The sequence below is a fragment of the Terrapene carolina genome, unplaced genomic scaffold, assembly GCF_002925995.2.
Source record: "Terrapene carolina triunguis isolate 2854851 unplaced genomic scaffold, T_m_triunguis-2.0 Scaffold53, whole genome shotgun sequence".
Lineage (NCBI taxonomy): Eukaryota > Metazoa > Chordata > Testudines > Emydidae > Terrapene > Terrapene triunguis.
In genome coordinates, this window is record NW_020664404.1 from 9,287,142 (window position 1) to 9,302,997 (window position 15,856).

Consider the following 15,856-nt stretch of genomic DNA (forward strand, 5'->3'; position numbering starts at 1 on the left):
CCTGGGCCTGCAGCTGCCACAAGGAACTGGATCACAGGCAGCCCAGCAGGAATGAGGGGCTCAGTTTCCTCCAGCTGCTCTGCCTGCCCGGAGAGGCGGCCTGCTACAGGAAGGGACCTGGAGGCTGTCAGGCAGAGTTAGCTTCCCTACAGCAATACCCTGCCCACGCCAGCCATCCAGCAGCATCCCACAGTGACGCCTGGTTACCGCTCCTGGGCTCCTCTCATGACCTACTGGAGACAGAGCTGCTGCTGTAACCCTCATTTCTCCCTGCTGGCTTCCTCCAGCCGCCTCTCCTCTCGCAAAGTCTCCAGGCTCTGTGCTGTGAGGAGCGTTTTCAGGGGAGGGGCCTGAGTAGCCAGGAGGCCCCCCCTGGGATGAAGCTGGGAACTGGACCTGTGTGGGCAGCTGCTGTGACTCACCCTGCACTGCGGCCTGGCCGGCAGCTACCCGGCGGTGGCTTCACGCTTCCAGAGTTTATGGCGTCCCCATTTGTCTGCTGCTGGATGTGTGACTCCAGCCCCCGACAGGTGGGCGCCATCTTCACAGGGGCCGAGCCCTTCACACAGCCCCGCCACTTCTAGCCTTTGATCTCCCGTCGCATGCTGGGGCCAAAATAGATCATTAACGGCAGGGCAATGCCAGCGGGGCGCTGGGTCCCTAGAACGTGCCACCCAGGGCTCATGCCTGGATGGGCCATGCTGGGACATCCCCTGGCTGAACAGGGACCTGCTGACACATCAGCTCCCCTGTTGAGAGGCGGTGCCAGTGCAGGGTAGGAGGTACCCATGCAGGGGGCTGCCACTGCGTAGGCTTTGTCCCCCGGGACCATGCGGTAACAGCCCTAATGTGGCATCCCCATGCTGCGCCAGTCCCCCAGATACTTTGGGGCTGCTGCCAGTGGCCAGCAGGGAGCAGGAGGGCCACATCAATTCATGATTGTCCCTGCAGTCCAGGGGGGAGGGCCATCCCAAGAGACGACCACCCTGCCCTGCAGCTCTGTTTAGCTCCCCATCTTCTGGCTCACAGACCATTGCCCAAGGCCTTGGCACTTCAGCGGAGGTGGGAAGAATATGCTTTAGTTCAAACTGTCCCCTCTCCCCGGCCCATGCTGGGACCTGGCTTCTATTGCCCAGTCTAAACAACACTGCCTCGAAGGAGCGTCCTGGATAGGGGATGCAGGTGTCCTCTGTCTTAGTGATTTAAGTAGCTACCCAGCTCAGGCCAGGGAGAGCAATGAGACGAGGGATGAGTATTAAACAGCAAGATCTGCCGGGATCAGACTGTAGAGAGGGAAGAGCCCCATTAAGCCCCATCTCATCTCTCGCCCAGAAGCCAGGGCAGGCGCATCCCCCCCCAGTGCATTCTCCACCCGGATAGCATTATGGGTTCCAAGGGATGGGAATCCCAGCCTTTCCCAGGAGGCTGGATCTGCAGCCTGGGAGATCTTGCTGCTGGAATGCTTTTCTCTGGGACTCCATCTTTAATCAGTTTCATCTCCCCAGGGAGAATGACGGGCTGAGTCTCATGGCAATACCTGGGGCTGGAGGGGGGTACATTGCGTGTGTGTGTGTGTAGTAAACAGCTGATTAGATATTCCCTTCTGCACCCCTAACCCTCTCATTCATTATCTCTCTCTCCCTCCCTCCCCCACTCACCCCCTCCTCTCCCCTCCCCAGGGATAGCAGCAATCCCTTTTGGTTCATCCCCCTCCCCCCCGGTCCAGTCTCCCTGCCACACACCTGGAAGAAAATTAAAGCTGGCCATTGTGGAAGGTTTTGCTCCCCTCTTGGAGCCAATCTCACAGCACAGCAGTCTCCCAATATGCTCGGAGGGGTGGCAGACCTGCCACAAATACCTGCTAACTCCAGACCAAGGCCAGGTCAATGGGTTATAATTGTCTCTCCTGCTGCTTGGTAATCCACTATTGTCTCCTATTCACAGCCACACTTGTTACTCTGGGGACAGACTGTGTGTGTGTGTGTGTGTGTGTGTGTGTTTGGGGGGGGGGCAAAGGGGGTTCTCCTAGAGGGACTTTTGAGCTGTCTGCTAGGGTATGAGCTTTTAAGAGAGGGGCATCTACTGCTTCAGAGAGAAACTCCAGAGCATTGTGGGGGTGATCTGTGCAGGCCCCACTGCTAATGGCAATGAAGATGAATGTTTTACAGAGTAAGGGGTGCCAGCTATCCTAAAGCACTTCACAAACTGCACCAATAAAAGGCTCCTTCACTGAAATGCAACTGCATCTGGGGTGCAGCATCACAACCAAGCCACACACAGGAAGGGGGCAGCAAGGGACATTTTGGCCAAGGATGGTAGGGTAAACATCTACAGTTTGGAAAAGCTTGGGAGGGGAGCTTAATGTCTGGGTTGGATGGTCTTGTAGCCGAAGCAGAAGGCAGGACTCCTGGGTTCTGGATACCCTGCATGAGACCCTCACTGTGCTATGTTTCAGAGTGGTAGCTGGGTTAGTCTGTATCAGCAAAAACAACAAGGAGACCCTGTGGAGCCTTAGAGTCTAACAAATTTATTTGGGCATAAGCTTTTGTGGGCTAGAACCCACTTCATCAGATGCATGGAGTGGAAAATACAGGAGCAGGTATGCGTCAGTTTCTGCCTCTGTAGAGTGAAAGTTTGTCCTAGCACGACTTTGGGGTCAATAGAAGGGGCTGTCAGATCTGTTTAGCATGGAAGGCAGATGCTGCGGCCATGCTGGGTGACCAGCCCAGCACTCCTAGAGCCAGCAACCCACTTTACTGCTTCCCTTAAATGAAACAGCTGGGTTTGCCTCTGTGGGTGACCTGGTAATTAGGGGAGCATGTGATGCCCCAGCTGGCATAAGAGGCCTGGTGCTGCTGGGGTTATCAAAACAAGACCCTGGCCAATCTTGCTTATTAAAGGTCGCACGGCACCTTGGCCGAGAGTTGAACGTTACCCCGCTGTTCTAGCCAAAGTCACCAGTGATTCCAGGCAGGGCCGGTGGGTTCTTCAATGGTCAGATAGCTCCAGTCCCCTTCTGGGAGGGGCAGAGGTGGAACTGAGAGTGAGGGTCAGGCTTAGGGCCATAGGAGCCAGCAGTGGTGGCTGTAAGTCAGGTCTGAGGGGACATCATGGGTCCGTCTGCACTACGCTAAGAGACGCCCAGCTCAGTCTTGGGGTGCGGCGCTAGAACATGGGAGTGCAGATGTTCCGGCTTGGCCTGGAGGCCCTGTGAGGGGTCGGGTGTCAGAGCCCAGACTCTAGGCTGTGCCCCGCTCAGCTGACCCGGCCTCTGGGAGTGGGCACCATGGGGCCTTTTAGTGGAGCGTAGCCATCCCCAAGAAAGGTCTCTGTGAATGAGGGGCAGTGGAGAGCTCAGGGATCTCTGCCCCTTACTCTCACCCTGACACAGCAGCACTCCCAGACCCTTGTATTCCAAGCAGAGATGGGGTGGCCCAGCACTGCAAGCTGAAGACCACCCAGCGTCCGTGGCCATCCGTCTCTGGGACTGCAGAGTTTTTATAGCCCTGGACAAATTGGGATCCTGGCCAGCAGAGCAGCAGTTGGATTCAGTAGCAGAAGCCTCTGTTCCTGCTTCCCACCCCCCAGCACTAAACCTGTCACCACCTCCATCAGGCTCTCTGCAGTCAGGTCCCAGCTCACATGTTAAGTGGCCCCTATTTAGCTCCCCTCCTGCAGATGCATTGCAGGGGGAGGGGGGGGAGATGGGGACACCAGCTACTGCAGGAGCAGCTGGGCAAAGACCACCCTTTAGACCAGGGGTCGGCAACCTTTCAGAAGTGGTGTGCTGAGTCTTCATTTATTCACTCTAATTTAAGGTTTCGCGTGCCGGTAATACATTTTAACGTTTTTAGAAGGTCTCTTTCTAGAAGTCTATATAACTAAACTATTGTTGTATGTAAAGTAAATAAGATTTTTAAAATGTTTAAGACACTTCATTTAAAATTAAATTAAAATGCAGAGCCCGCCCGGACCGGTGGCCAGGACCCGGGCAGCGTGAGTGCCACTGAAAATCAGCTTGTGTGCCGCCTTTGGCATGTGTGCCATAGGTTGCCTACCCCTGCTTTAGGCAGCCCCCTCCTCACAGAGCTTCTGCTGCACATTCCATGCAGGACAGCAAAGGGTCTCAGTCAGGCTGAGCGGGGAGGTTTGTGCACGGACAATGGGGTCAGAAGTAGGCCAGGTATGGCAGAGGGGCAGGCTGCCCTCTCGTGGGGGTCCCCATCCCTGGGAGGAGAAGCCCTTGCATTAGGCGGATGGCACCCAGCCAGTGCTGCGCCGCTCCAGCCAGCATAGCCCAGTGAGCACATTGCTCACTCCGCAGTCCCTTCCCTTTGTACCGCTCCCAGTTAGGTCATGTCTGCTGGCTGCCAGTGCAGCCCAACGGCCCTGTGCACAGACTGGCCTCTGGCACATGCCAAGCAGCAGAGGCTGCCCTGTCTCCTCACTGCCATGTTCCCAGTTCTAGGTGGTGTACTTCCTAGCTGCACAGCTACAGGCCAGACAGCCCATGGGAAAGGCTAGCATACCCCATACGGACCTCAGTCTACGGCTGTAGCAGATGCTGCCCCAGGTCCTGACAGATATACAGGGTTATTAATAGTCTGAGCTGGCTCAAGGGGGTAGAAGGAAGCTGGCAGACTAGGAGAGATAGGAGAGTCTGCCCTAGCAGCCTCCAGTCACCGTCTGAGCAGAGACCAGTGCCATTTCTGGGGCTTTAGCCTGGCAGTGTGGGGTGACATTTCTGAACAAGCATAGGTGCTGGAACGAGGGGTGCTGGGGAGTACTGCTGCACCCCTGACTTGAAGCGGTTTCCATCATATACGGGGTTTACAGTTTGGTTCAATGGCTCTCAGCCCCCCTGTGAACAAGGCTGGCTCCCTGCCACGAGCTGGTTCAGGATCAGAACCAGACTGAGTTTGAGGCTACGCATTGTTACCAAAGCAGATGAGATCTCTCTATGGAAAACGAGAGATCTATACAGCGGCTTACTTAGACAGCATCCCTGCTCAGCCAGAGATGCCGTTCCAGTCTCACTGGGCTCAGAAAGAGCTGGCAGACATCCGCCCATGAAACTGCATTCCATACTCCCCAAGGAGCTGGGAGCCCGGCCTCCAGCAAACCAGAAGGTTGCTGAGCTCTTTCCTTTTGCAGTGCTGTCCTCTACAGCACCAGAGCAGTACTACACTGCTAGAGATAGCAGGGCCTTCACTCCAGCAGAGCAGCCTTTTGGCACAGCTGATCAAGCTGCTCAGAAGGTCAGGACTCCAGCCCAGGAGGCTGGAAGCTATTTCTCATCCTGAAGAGGAAGGGTCTAGAAGATTTAGCTAGGGCTTGGAGCATGCAGCAGGAGAGCAGTCAATGGCTAATCGGAGGTTTCTACTAGGGGTTCAAGGTGTCTTACACCATGACCTGCCGTTGTTCATGCAGATCATGCCCCCTCCACATGATTTGAAGGGGAAAGTCTTCGGTATTCTCATCATGTGACCCTACACAAGCTGGGCAATTGTCCCTACAGCGTAACACCCACTGCTGTTGCCTGTTTGGTAGACAACCTGCAGCTGAAGCATTAAGGCCTCACCCTGGTGCTGTTGTATCTGAAAGCCTCTTACCAACAATGCCTGCAAATCCCAGGCTATGGGAAGATAGTGGAACATGGACTGGTCTAAGGTGTGCCGCCAAAACTAGACTATGGCTAGAATTTGAAGCTGCTGAAGGAAAAAATCTGACCCTAGTTGTGGGGCCTGAGTCCATCCTGAAATTCTGGCTTTGGCTCCTTGGAGTCTCTTGCTCTGTCCAGAGGTGCCCCACCCTCTTCCAGGCTTAAGAAGAAAGTGAAACCCAGGGTGCAAAATAAAAGGCCCTTTATTTTTTCTAAAGACATTTACAGAAAACAGCACAAAAATCTCTCTGGTCTCTTCTGTACCAGGCCCTAGAAGGCAAGGGGAAACAGAAGTCAGATCTTCGCATGGCATAAGGGCAAAGTCCTGGAGCACTTCTGTGCCAGATGAGTTCTCCAGAGACAAGTCACTAGTTTGTACCTCCCACAAAGTTACCTTGCCCCACAGATGGATTCCAGTTGGTTCAGAGCCAGTGCACAATATGAGCATTTGTATAGCTTCAGAGCATTACAGAGCAGTGAACAACACAGTAAGTCAGAACCTGGGAGTCCTACCTCCAAGCTCCAGGCATAGGCTGCTAGACCATTTTGCTGGCAGCTAGATACTATGCCAGTAGCTTCCTGCCCGAAGGATTCTACTTTGTGGATTATCCCGTTGTGTTGTAATCCTTAGTCCTCTCCTTAAATACCCATCCCCAATTAGGTGGCATTTGATTAGCCATTTCCCCCACACAGCACCACTAAATATAGCATAGTGCATCCAGCATTTACCCCGAGGGAGGACAATAGAGTGGCCAGACGGTTATGGTTCCCCTAGCCGCTGCATGCATGGGGAACCTGGGACACAATATTGGTCTCTCCATGACAGTACAGCTCATCTCCTTGGCAAGGCCTCATCTTGGTGGCTTGCTCTACTCAGCCAGCCTGCAGTTTGCAGAACAGCCTTACCTTGTAGATACCTCGCTGCAGATCAGTCTATTTCTTCGCTGCTGGCTTTCTCCCTCTGCCAGCTCCTCTTCCCTGCAAAGGGAACAAAGCGAGGCTATGGCTTTAGAGTAGCACAGGCCAGTGGCTAGGCACCCCCAGATTCAATGGCCCCACTCACTAGGCTAAGATGTTAATGCAGAGCGACTCTGCATTGCTCCCACAGCAGCACATGGAAAGTGATTAGGCATTAGAACTAGACAGCAAGAGCTCAATTCAAGAGCGTGCAGATCTAAGCCCAGGTTTAGTTATCCATATGCCTGTTGGTTATTTTTCCTGCCAGGGTGGTGTTTTCATGTTTGACTGTCTGCCCTATTTCAGGGGTTGTCAGCTAATTAGAAGCAGATAGTGGCATGTGGCAGACACCCACCAGCTGCTAGAATATCTGGTACTCATTTTTTCAGCAAGTGATTTAGATAGACTGAGTCATTTGCAGAGTGACTTTTTACCTTTGACTAATACTAGTCATTCAGCTCTAGAGACAGCGAAGCAGAGATAAAGCAGCCACAGATGAAATGGAAACAGGAGCCCCATGCAGAACAGAGGGACAGCTTTAAAAACCACATTTGCTTCAGAAGAGACTGCCACAGCGAAATGTTTCTCAAGCCAGCATTAATGCTATTCATGTTTCTCCCTCAGTCTGTCCCAAGGGGCACAGAGATCAGTGCTTGGCTTCTTACCTTGCTGGGAAGGACATCATCATCAGAAGGAACGCTGCTACTCAGAAGAGAAGGGAAGAGAAGTGTTGAGATTAGATTCACTCCTGAAAACTCATGCCATACGTTCACAGATCTAACGACAGATACTGAGCTTCTGCCTCTCCCTGGGACAATCCAGCTGTTAGTGTTTAGGTTTTTAGCATGAAGTTACTTAGACCTAACTGGTGGCTTTGGGCACATGTGATGGGGATAAGGGCATGCCAGCGTTCCTCTAGAATTTCCCATAGCAATTCACAGGACAGTTATCCCTTTGCTCTTTACCAGAGTTAGGCACCAGCGCAGCACTGCCAGGACTAGCCAAAAGGCTGTTATCTCCCATAGACCTGGAGGTTAGTCAATGTCACTGTGTGTTTCCTGGCCTATGGAATTCTAGTCCCCTCTTGCCATGAGATCCTTAGCTTCCACCTGTGCCAGAGATCGGTCAGGCAGTATTCCCACCATCTCATCTAGAGGGTGCTATCCAGACTGTTTGACTCCCCTGCACCGCACCATTGATTATACTCACTTCTCTTCCTCTTTCTCCATCTTCTTCTTCTGGGAAGAAGAAAGATTGAGTTAAATTTGACAAGGCTAGCACAAGTTCTAAGTCACGGGTGGGGAGAGGACATTTTGAACTGCCCGAGCATAATTCTCCAAAGTAGGAAGAATTGTGTAGCTTATCCCTATAGCAGGAAAATGGGTTATTGCACAGGCATAGATCAGCTGTAGCAGCAAGAAAACAGTCTGTCCATGTGGGACTTTCCCAGGTGAAGGGAGGGGTCCAAGCACCATAGAATACATTCCAGAGATAGTAGTGACTTGGAAGCTATATGCCCACCACTGAAATGCAGCCACCTCTGGGCTAGAGCATAGCTGTTAATCCCTTAGCAATACTATGCAACAGGTTAGGGCAGCAGCATTGGAGGATGCAGTGTTCATTTGACAGGGGGCGGGGAAGAAGAGGTTAGGGAGCAGAACATTACATATAGTTAGCTACACTGGAATTTAGCCAAGACACTCATTACCCGGCCTGCTAAGCCCAGGGTTGTGAGTTCAATCCTTGAGGGGGCCATTTAGGGATCTGGGCCCAAAACAAAACAAAACAAAACAAAACAAAACAGATAGTACTTGGTCCTGCTGTGAAGGCAGGGGACTGGACTTGATTACCTTTCAAGGTCCCTTCCAGTTCTATGAGATAGATATCTCCATATTAATACCCCCAGGACTCTTGGGGACAGCAATGCAGTCTTCAGTGGTCACAAGCACTCGGGAGTCTCATGCTGGAGAGATCACCTCCAGCAGAACATCAGCCGCTTCTCAGGGTTCATTGGGTGAGCCAGCAAGATTCTGCAAGGCCCAGGAGACTAGATAGGCTAGTTCACTCTACTCTCTCACTAGTCACCTCCACACCCAGGGACAGATTCAGAACCAGCAGGTCCACCAGGGAATTAGTGGTGCTGCCAGGGAGGAATTGGGCCATGCGACTGACAGTGGGTGCTCCTTGCTTGACAGTTCTTGCAGTACCTTGGCAATGCTACCCCGCTTGTTGGAAGCTGGATGCTTGATGGCTTTGGGGGGAGAATCCTCCTGAGATTCTTCTTCCTCAGCCACCTCCTCCTCTTCCTCCTCCTCCTCATCCCAGGAGAGATCTGGTACCACTGCAAAGCAGAGCAGCCTTAGCTCAGAGCTGTTCACGCACCCGTAAAGCGGCTAGACACGCTGGTGCCTCTCAGTGACCTGCTGCTCATATTGGGGGACTTACACACTTGGTTTTATTCTGGGCCCTGATTAGAGCAAGCCCAACAAGCCGCAGTTAGTTATGGCAGAGATGCTCCTCATTCCAAAGAGACGCTAACTTGAGCTGATTTTGGCCCCATTGAGAATGTAGGTTGCAGCACAGCTCAAGTTACCTAGATGTGTCGCTGAGGTTAGCGGCTCCTTGGTAGGAGTGGGAGTCTTTAGAACTAGCCACTATCCCCAGAGCACACCTGCCAGCCATCCTGCCTGGAGGAAAGGGTAGGGAAGAGAGCCTGTGGTTAGAGGCATGCAGCGCCCCTGCTCTGACAGTGGGACGTTATGCCGAGGTTGTGGCCTTCCTGTGCCTGGAGATGGCGGAAAGTCACTGAATTCCCAAGGTGCTGGCACTTGGGTAGGCCTTGGACATCGCTAGGGGACAGAGTAGATCCAGCAAGTGCAGCTCCCATTGGAGCCAATGGGCATTGCATTACATTTACACCAGGGTTGACTTGGGCTCAGATCCCCTCTTCCTCCCTCGCTCCGTTCGCTTACATGTAACGTGTTGTCCAGTGATGTAGACTGGGCCAGAGCCAGCTCTCAACCTGAAGGTGACAGGAGGAGTCAGCTCAACCCCCACCATGGTGGCCTGGAAGAGATTAATGTCACAGGTTATATGGGCCTTCAGCTTTCCCCCTCATCCTCCTGCACTGCCTACAGACACAAGTGCCAGAGCCTGGCAGGAGGTTCCCCCATGCATTTCCCTCGTAGGAGAGACTAGGGCTAGTTAATTTAGAGACAACACAGGAGTTGGTTTATGCACAGCTGAGCATTATCAGTACTGGATTTTCAGTGTCCTGGCCTGTTGGGAAAGCTACCCATCTCCCCAGTGATGGTCTTCATAAGCTCTTCAGGGCAAGGACTGAACTGCCTAGAAGGGCTGTTAGCTGGGAGAGCCATGCATGCATTGCTGCCCCCCTGGGCAGCGGTGAAGCAGCAGTGTCTGGTTGATAACAGGTTATGCTGAGTACTCAATTAGAAGCTATATCTGGAAAGCAGGTGTGCTCTGAGGCCTGACAGGATCCTAGAGCAAGTCTTCAGGAGGAAAGGGAAAATGAAGGCACACTTATTTTGCCAGGAGCTGAAGGCTGGGTGGATGCACTCAGCCTTCAGCTCATGCATTTTCCCCTCCCTATAGGGCTGTTGCCACATCAAGCTTCCCTTTGCTATTTCAACCTGTCCACTGCCCAGGGCAGCATTCAGGTTTGCTCCAAGTCTGGCCTTTTCTAGTGAGCTGAGCCAAACTACAGGGTTCTGTCCACCAGCCATTCAGATCTTGTGTTTTTGTTCAGGCCCATCTCTGGTTGGACTTTATGCTTGATCTGAGTTCAGTGTCATTGTCCCCCACCAGAGTCCTTTAAGAGACTGATGAGCAGGCACTCACCATTGGCAGTACTGAAGGTTTCAGAGTTGCTAGGGGCACAGGCGTGGTATCCTGGCTGTCCTCGGAGGGTACAATCTCCACAACATTGAACTCATCTTTGGCTTTTTCTCCTAGGCAGATCTTTGGGTGAAAGCATGAGTCATCAGTACCCCTTTAGTGGCAGAACTCCAGCAACATCTGTGAAGGCTCCAACTCTAGACTTCTCCCCCCTGCCAAACTCCAACCCTGGGAAGGAGAGTTCCAGACAAGTCTATAGGGCCCTAGCCTAGGGTTGGTCCCATCCAGGTTCTCAGGACCATCCCTTTGGGGTCCCTGTCCCAGGAAATCTGGGAGGGTGCTCCATACACACTGCCAGCTGTCCAGTTTTATGGGTTCAGGAAAGGTCTTGGTATTTTGTGCCTCAGAGGTGGCAACCCTACTAAAGCCTATAAGCCAATAAGGAAGACCCTGCCGCTGCTCATTAGAGCTCCACCACACTTTCTGCAAGTCCCAAGGGAGAGTGGCTTCCTTGACTGACTGATCAGGGCAGCCATTTACCCTGGCAGAGATCAGGGGTGGGAGAATTAGGGCCTATCACCCCGCACAGGTTGTTCTTCCACAGCAGCCCTTGTGGACATGAACACAGGAGCAGACAGTGGGACACAGAGCATAGATACTCCTCTGCAAAACATGCCCCTCCCTTCTATGGCTGGACCAGGCCAGCCTTGCAGGAAATGGTTGCACTGAAGGGACTTGGGCAGGCTGGTCTGGTGGCAGTGCCCTTTGAACTGCCATGCAGAGACCCATGTTACAGGTGCTCTAGGGCCAGTAGTGTCAACAAGCCTGAATGGGTGAACGGCCCCAGGCAAGGGAGTAATGAGGCCATTCTCTTCTCTCCCTGCAGGGTTTGCATGCCAGATGGTTCCAGAAGTGGGATTGGTCATATCTGAACATCATGGTACCTAGATTAGGGGTCTTCTCTTCCTCTCCATGTCCTTATATTAGCTTCCAAGGCCAGCCTGTGCTCAGCTACCCACTTCAAAAACCAGCGCCCACACCCTGCCCGATAACCCTCTACGGGCAAGGACAGGCCAGGTACTCACTGTCCGCAGGGCCAGCTGCTGCTCATACTTCCATTCATCTGGGATCTTGAATGTATAGGTTTGCTTCTCATGGTTTAGTTCACATCCTGTGGATGAGGCAGAGGCCCCATCAGGTCAGCTCAGCCCACCGCCCACCCCATTCTCGGCTGAGTCACATCTAGGCTGAATTCAGAGTAGCAGCCGTGTTAGTCTGTATCCGCAAAAAGAACAGGAGTACTTGTGGCACCTTAGAGACTAACAAATTTATTAGAGCATAAGCTTTCGTGGGCTACAACCCACTTCTTCGGATGCATCTAGGCTGAAGTGTCAGAGATGGTGCTTTCACCACACCTCGTTTTTGGTAAGGGGCGGGTAGGAGAAGAGACATGAGAGAAGCCGCCAATACATAAGTGCCCCCAAACTAGAGGCAGCAGTTTGGCTCCCCAAAGCTCCTCTCTGCTTCCTGCACCTGTCAGGCAGGTTGATATTAGAGCCGAAACATTGTCCCGTGGAGCCGCCACAGGTGTTGACCAACGGGAGCTAAAAGATGCTTAAGACACAGGGGAAGAGTTCACTTCCTAAGAGATTAGGGAGAGAAGAAGAATCGGGTGGCAGTTTAAGGGGGTACAAAGTAATTGGACTGCTCAACTCAGAGATAGACTAAAGAGGAGACTGTACTGAGATGATTTTCAGGCAGATGGCTGTCCTGAGGCCCACAACAACCTAAGCACATCCTCATCTCTAGATGAGAGCGCTCTCCAGATGCCTACCACTGGAGCCTGCCTCCCTCCAGAGGGGCAGGTTTTCAAGGGTTCCAGTTATTTGGTTGGTCACCGAGAGGCAGAGCCTATCTGCCCCTTGGAAGAATGGTTTCATTTCAGCTAAGGGCTGTGATTGTCAGGGGAGCCTTGGAATACACTTCCTGAAGTAGCCCGAAGCCACCTAGTTATTACAGCTTATATTGCAGTAGTACAGAGGTTGGGGCCCCGTTGTGCTAGGCACTGGACAGGAAGACATGGTCCTCCCTGCCCTCCTGTGTTTGTACGGTTCTCAACCTTTCCAGTCTACTGTATCCCTTTCAGGCATTTGATTTGTCTTGCCTACCCTAAGTTTCACCTCACTTAAAAACTACTTGCTTACAAAATCAAACATAATAAAATAAAAGTGTCACAGCACATGAGTACTGAGAAATTGCTTACGTTCTCATTTTTACCATAGAATTAAACAAATTGATTGGAATATAACTATTGTACTTACATTTCAGTGTCTAGTATATAGAGCAGTATAAAGTCATTGTATGATATTTTAGTTTGTACGGACTTTGCTAGTGCTTTCCTACATAGCCTGCTGCAAAACCAGGCAAATATCTAGATGAGTTGATGTACCCCCTGGAAGACCTCCGCGTACCCCTGGTTGAGAACCACTGGTCTAGACAACAAGATGCAACAGGTGGACAGAAACAAGCAAATGGGAGGGAGGACAAGTCAATGGAAACTTGTTTCAGCTGCATTCATGGCTCTTAGTCACAGTATACACAGAAATTATATCCCCAGAAGCAGTCATGAGAGACAGGTTCTTACCCCAGATTAGAGAGACTGGCTTCTCAGATTTACTGCTGCTGTTGGCACTACTGTTAAGAGCCATGGTTCCTAGGATTTACTTTCCTGGGAAGTAAGAAGATGTTACTTAGAGTGGAGTCTTTACTAAGCTAAAAAACTTTGCAACAGCCCCACTGATATAGGATTTAAGTTTTCCACAGAATTCAGGCCAGAAAGAAGCATTAGATCTTTTAGTCTGACCTCCTGTATCTTACAGGCCATTAAGTTTTCACCCAATTACCCCAGTATTGAACCCATAATTTGGGTTTGACTAAACTCTCTTTGGATCTGAAGAATCCACCATTCCCATCACAGTTTTTTCCAATAGTTAACACCCTCACTGTTCATTTGGGCCTTGTTTCCAACTGGAATTTTTCTGGCTTCAGCTTCCAGCCATTGGCTCCTGTTATACCTTTCTCCACGGGATTATAGACTCTGAGGACCTAGTATTTTCTCCCCATGAAGCTACTTAAACACTAATTAAGTTACCTCTCAATCTTCTTTTTGGTAAACTAAAGAGATTGAGAGACTCAGAGCACAAGGAGAGACATTTTCCAGCCCTCAAATCTGTATGGCGCTTCTCTGCACCATTTCTAGTTTTTCCAACAACCCCTCCCCCCCCCATTTATTTTGGAAGTTTAAAAAAAGTTTACAAATCCCTGCCAGGTAACTATCAGAAACAAAACCAATCCTTGTAAAAGTGAACTTTTGTTTAGCGAGATAGAATACATGGACAGTCATCAGATCTCTCTATAACAGGGTGTTACCATATTCTAGAACGGGGGTCATTACACCCAGGTCATTTCTAGTGATTTTATTAAACTGAGCAAAATCTCTATATGCACCTTTTTAACACCAGAACTGGACACTTAAACACATTGGAGGTTAGCGAGGGCACCAGCAATTCTTTGCAGCAGGATCACTACAAACTGTAGTAGCCATTGTTTATTAGCTGAGTAAAACAAGAGCAACAAAGGGCCCAATCCCAAACACTTAGGGTCGGATTGTAAGTGGTGCCAAACAACTCTAGAGCCAATGGCTTTCCAGCAGAGTGGAGAGTGCTTAGCAGCCTTAGATCCTGACCATCCAGAGCATTGCTATTGACTTCAACAAGACTGCTCCCCCTCGCCAGCATTGATCACAGCCACTGTGATATGGCAAGATACTTGGCTCTTTCATTGCTTGCTAAGAGGGAGTTGCTCTGCTGGTCCAATGAAATCAGAGCCCTGCTTGTCCCCAGCACTGGCAAGATAGGGCAAGTTACAGTTTCATAGCATCACTGTTGTGTCCCTAGTTATTCCTAGGGGGATACCCTCTCCAAACAGCACAGCTGCAATTTTCAAGTCCAAATCCCCCGACCATCAATGGTGTTGTGAGCCTAATCCCTTTGAACTCCTACAGCAATCCTACCACTACATCCGTAGCACTAGCCACACATAAGAGGACAGCAAATCTCTGCCTTCCAGGAGACATTTAGGACACACAATACAGTACCCTCAGGTTACATCTCTCCCCAGGACACAGACCTTGCTAACTGCAAGAGGAAGCTTTAAAGGAAAAATAAGTGTTTGCTAACATTTGTATTTGATAACTCACCTCACTCACACAACTTAAAATAGTCTGCTAAAGGGACTAGCACTAGCACCCCCTGCAAACAGAGACCTACCCCCCCTCAAGCCATTTATAAAGTCAGATTAGGTGAGTGGGGTCAATACTTCACCCAATCAGCCTCAGGCTTGTTGCTAGAAGCTGAAATGTGGCCTTAAGGAGGAACAGCCCTCTCCAAAGAGAGACAGTTCCACAAGCTCACCCTGGCCGAATGCAACCGTGGAAATAAAATCTTGATCATTAGCATCTAGCACATCTACAGCACTTTTCATGTTGCAAATAGTTACAGATACTAATGAGTGAAAGAAACCCACTGATCAAAATCCCAGGTTTCCCACAAGAAGGGAATTTATAAAAATCAATCAAGGCCTCAGCCCTGTAAACTGATCTTCATGTGAGCAAGAGTTTGAGTGGAGAAGTTTGCAAGATCCAGACCAGTAGAAAATGAGCCCAGAATCAGATATGCAGAAGTCAGAGGGACTCTAGGCTGTTTGTACTGTTGTGACCTTGTAGTTTAGTAGTTATGATGTTGGACTAGAAGACTTGACTTCTAATCCTGACTCTGGTGCTGTGTGAGCTTAGGTGAGTCACTTTTTGTCTCTCCTACCAGTTGCCTGTCTTGTTTATTTAGATTTTGAGCTCTTCAGGGCAGGAACTGTTTCATACAAAGCATTTATACAGCTGTGAGCATAATGATCTGGGTTGGAGCCCCTAAGCCCCACTGTAAAAACTAATAGGTGACAATGAGATTGTAAACTCACTGAGTCAGGGGCTGTTTTTATTTTTATTGAATGGCACCAAACAACACATAGGAATAATAATAATTGTTTATAAAAGGATCCTGTTGTGTGACTGTTTTTCCTGTTAGTTTCTACTATTTGCCAACTTCCTTGGAAGCTGGAAAATAACAGTTCACTCCCTTGTTGGCTTTGCTCTGCACATGGACCTGTCACCGATTTTTATTTCCTTAAGCATGTGGCTGACTGTATTTAGGGCAATTTTATTTAATTCAAAAACCTCACCGGATGCTGTGTCCAAGAGTTTGGTCAAAACAGCGCCTTATGGGAGCCACACTGTTGATCTGAGCAAAGCCCTAGGAATAGGGTGAC

The 15,856-nt window shown here is 50.6% G+C and overlaps 1 protein-coding gene across 1 annotated transcript; it reads right to left on the reverse strand.

Annotated features, from left to right (window-relative positions):
• Positions 1 to 6,595: 6,595 nt before the first annotated feature.
• Positions 6,596 to 13,361, reverse strand: NPM2 (nucleophosmin/nucleoplasmin 2). Its single transcript, XM_024217712.1, is given in 9 exon segments — positions 6,596 to 6,640; positions 7,285 to 7,321; positions 7,829 to 7,857; positions 8,827 to 8,960; positions 9,592 to 9,685; positions 10,481 to 10,600; positions 11,563 to 11,648; positions 13,122 to 13,226; positions 13,259 to 13,361. Coding segments are annotated over 9 exon segments (753 nt in total).
• Between the last annotated feature and the right edge of the window lie 2,495 nt (positions 13,362 to 15,856).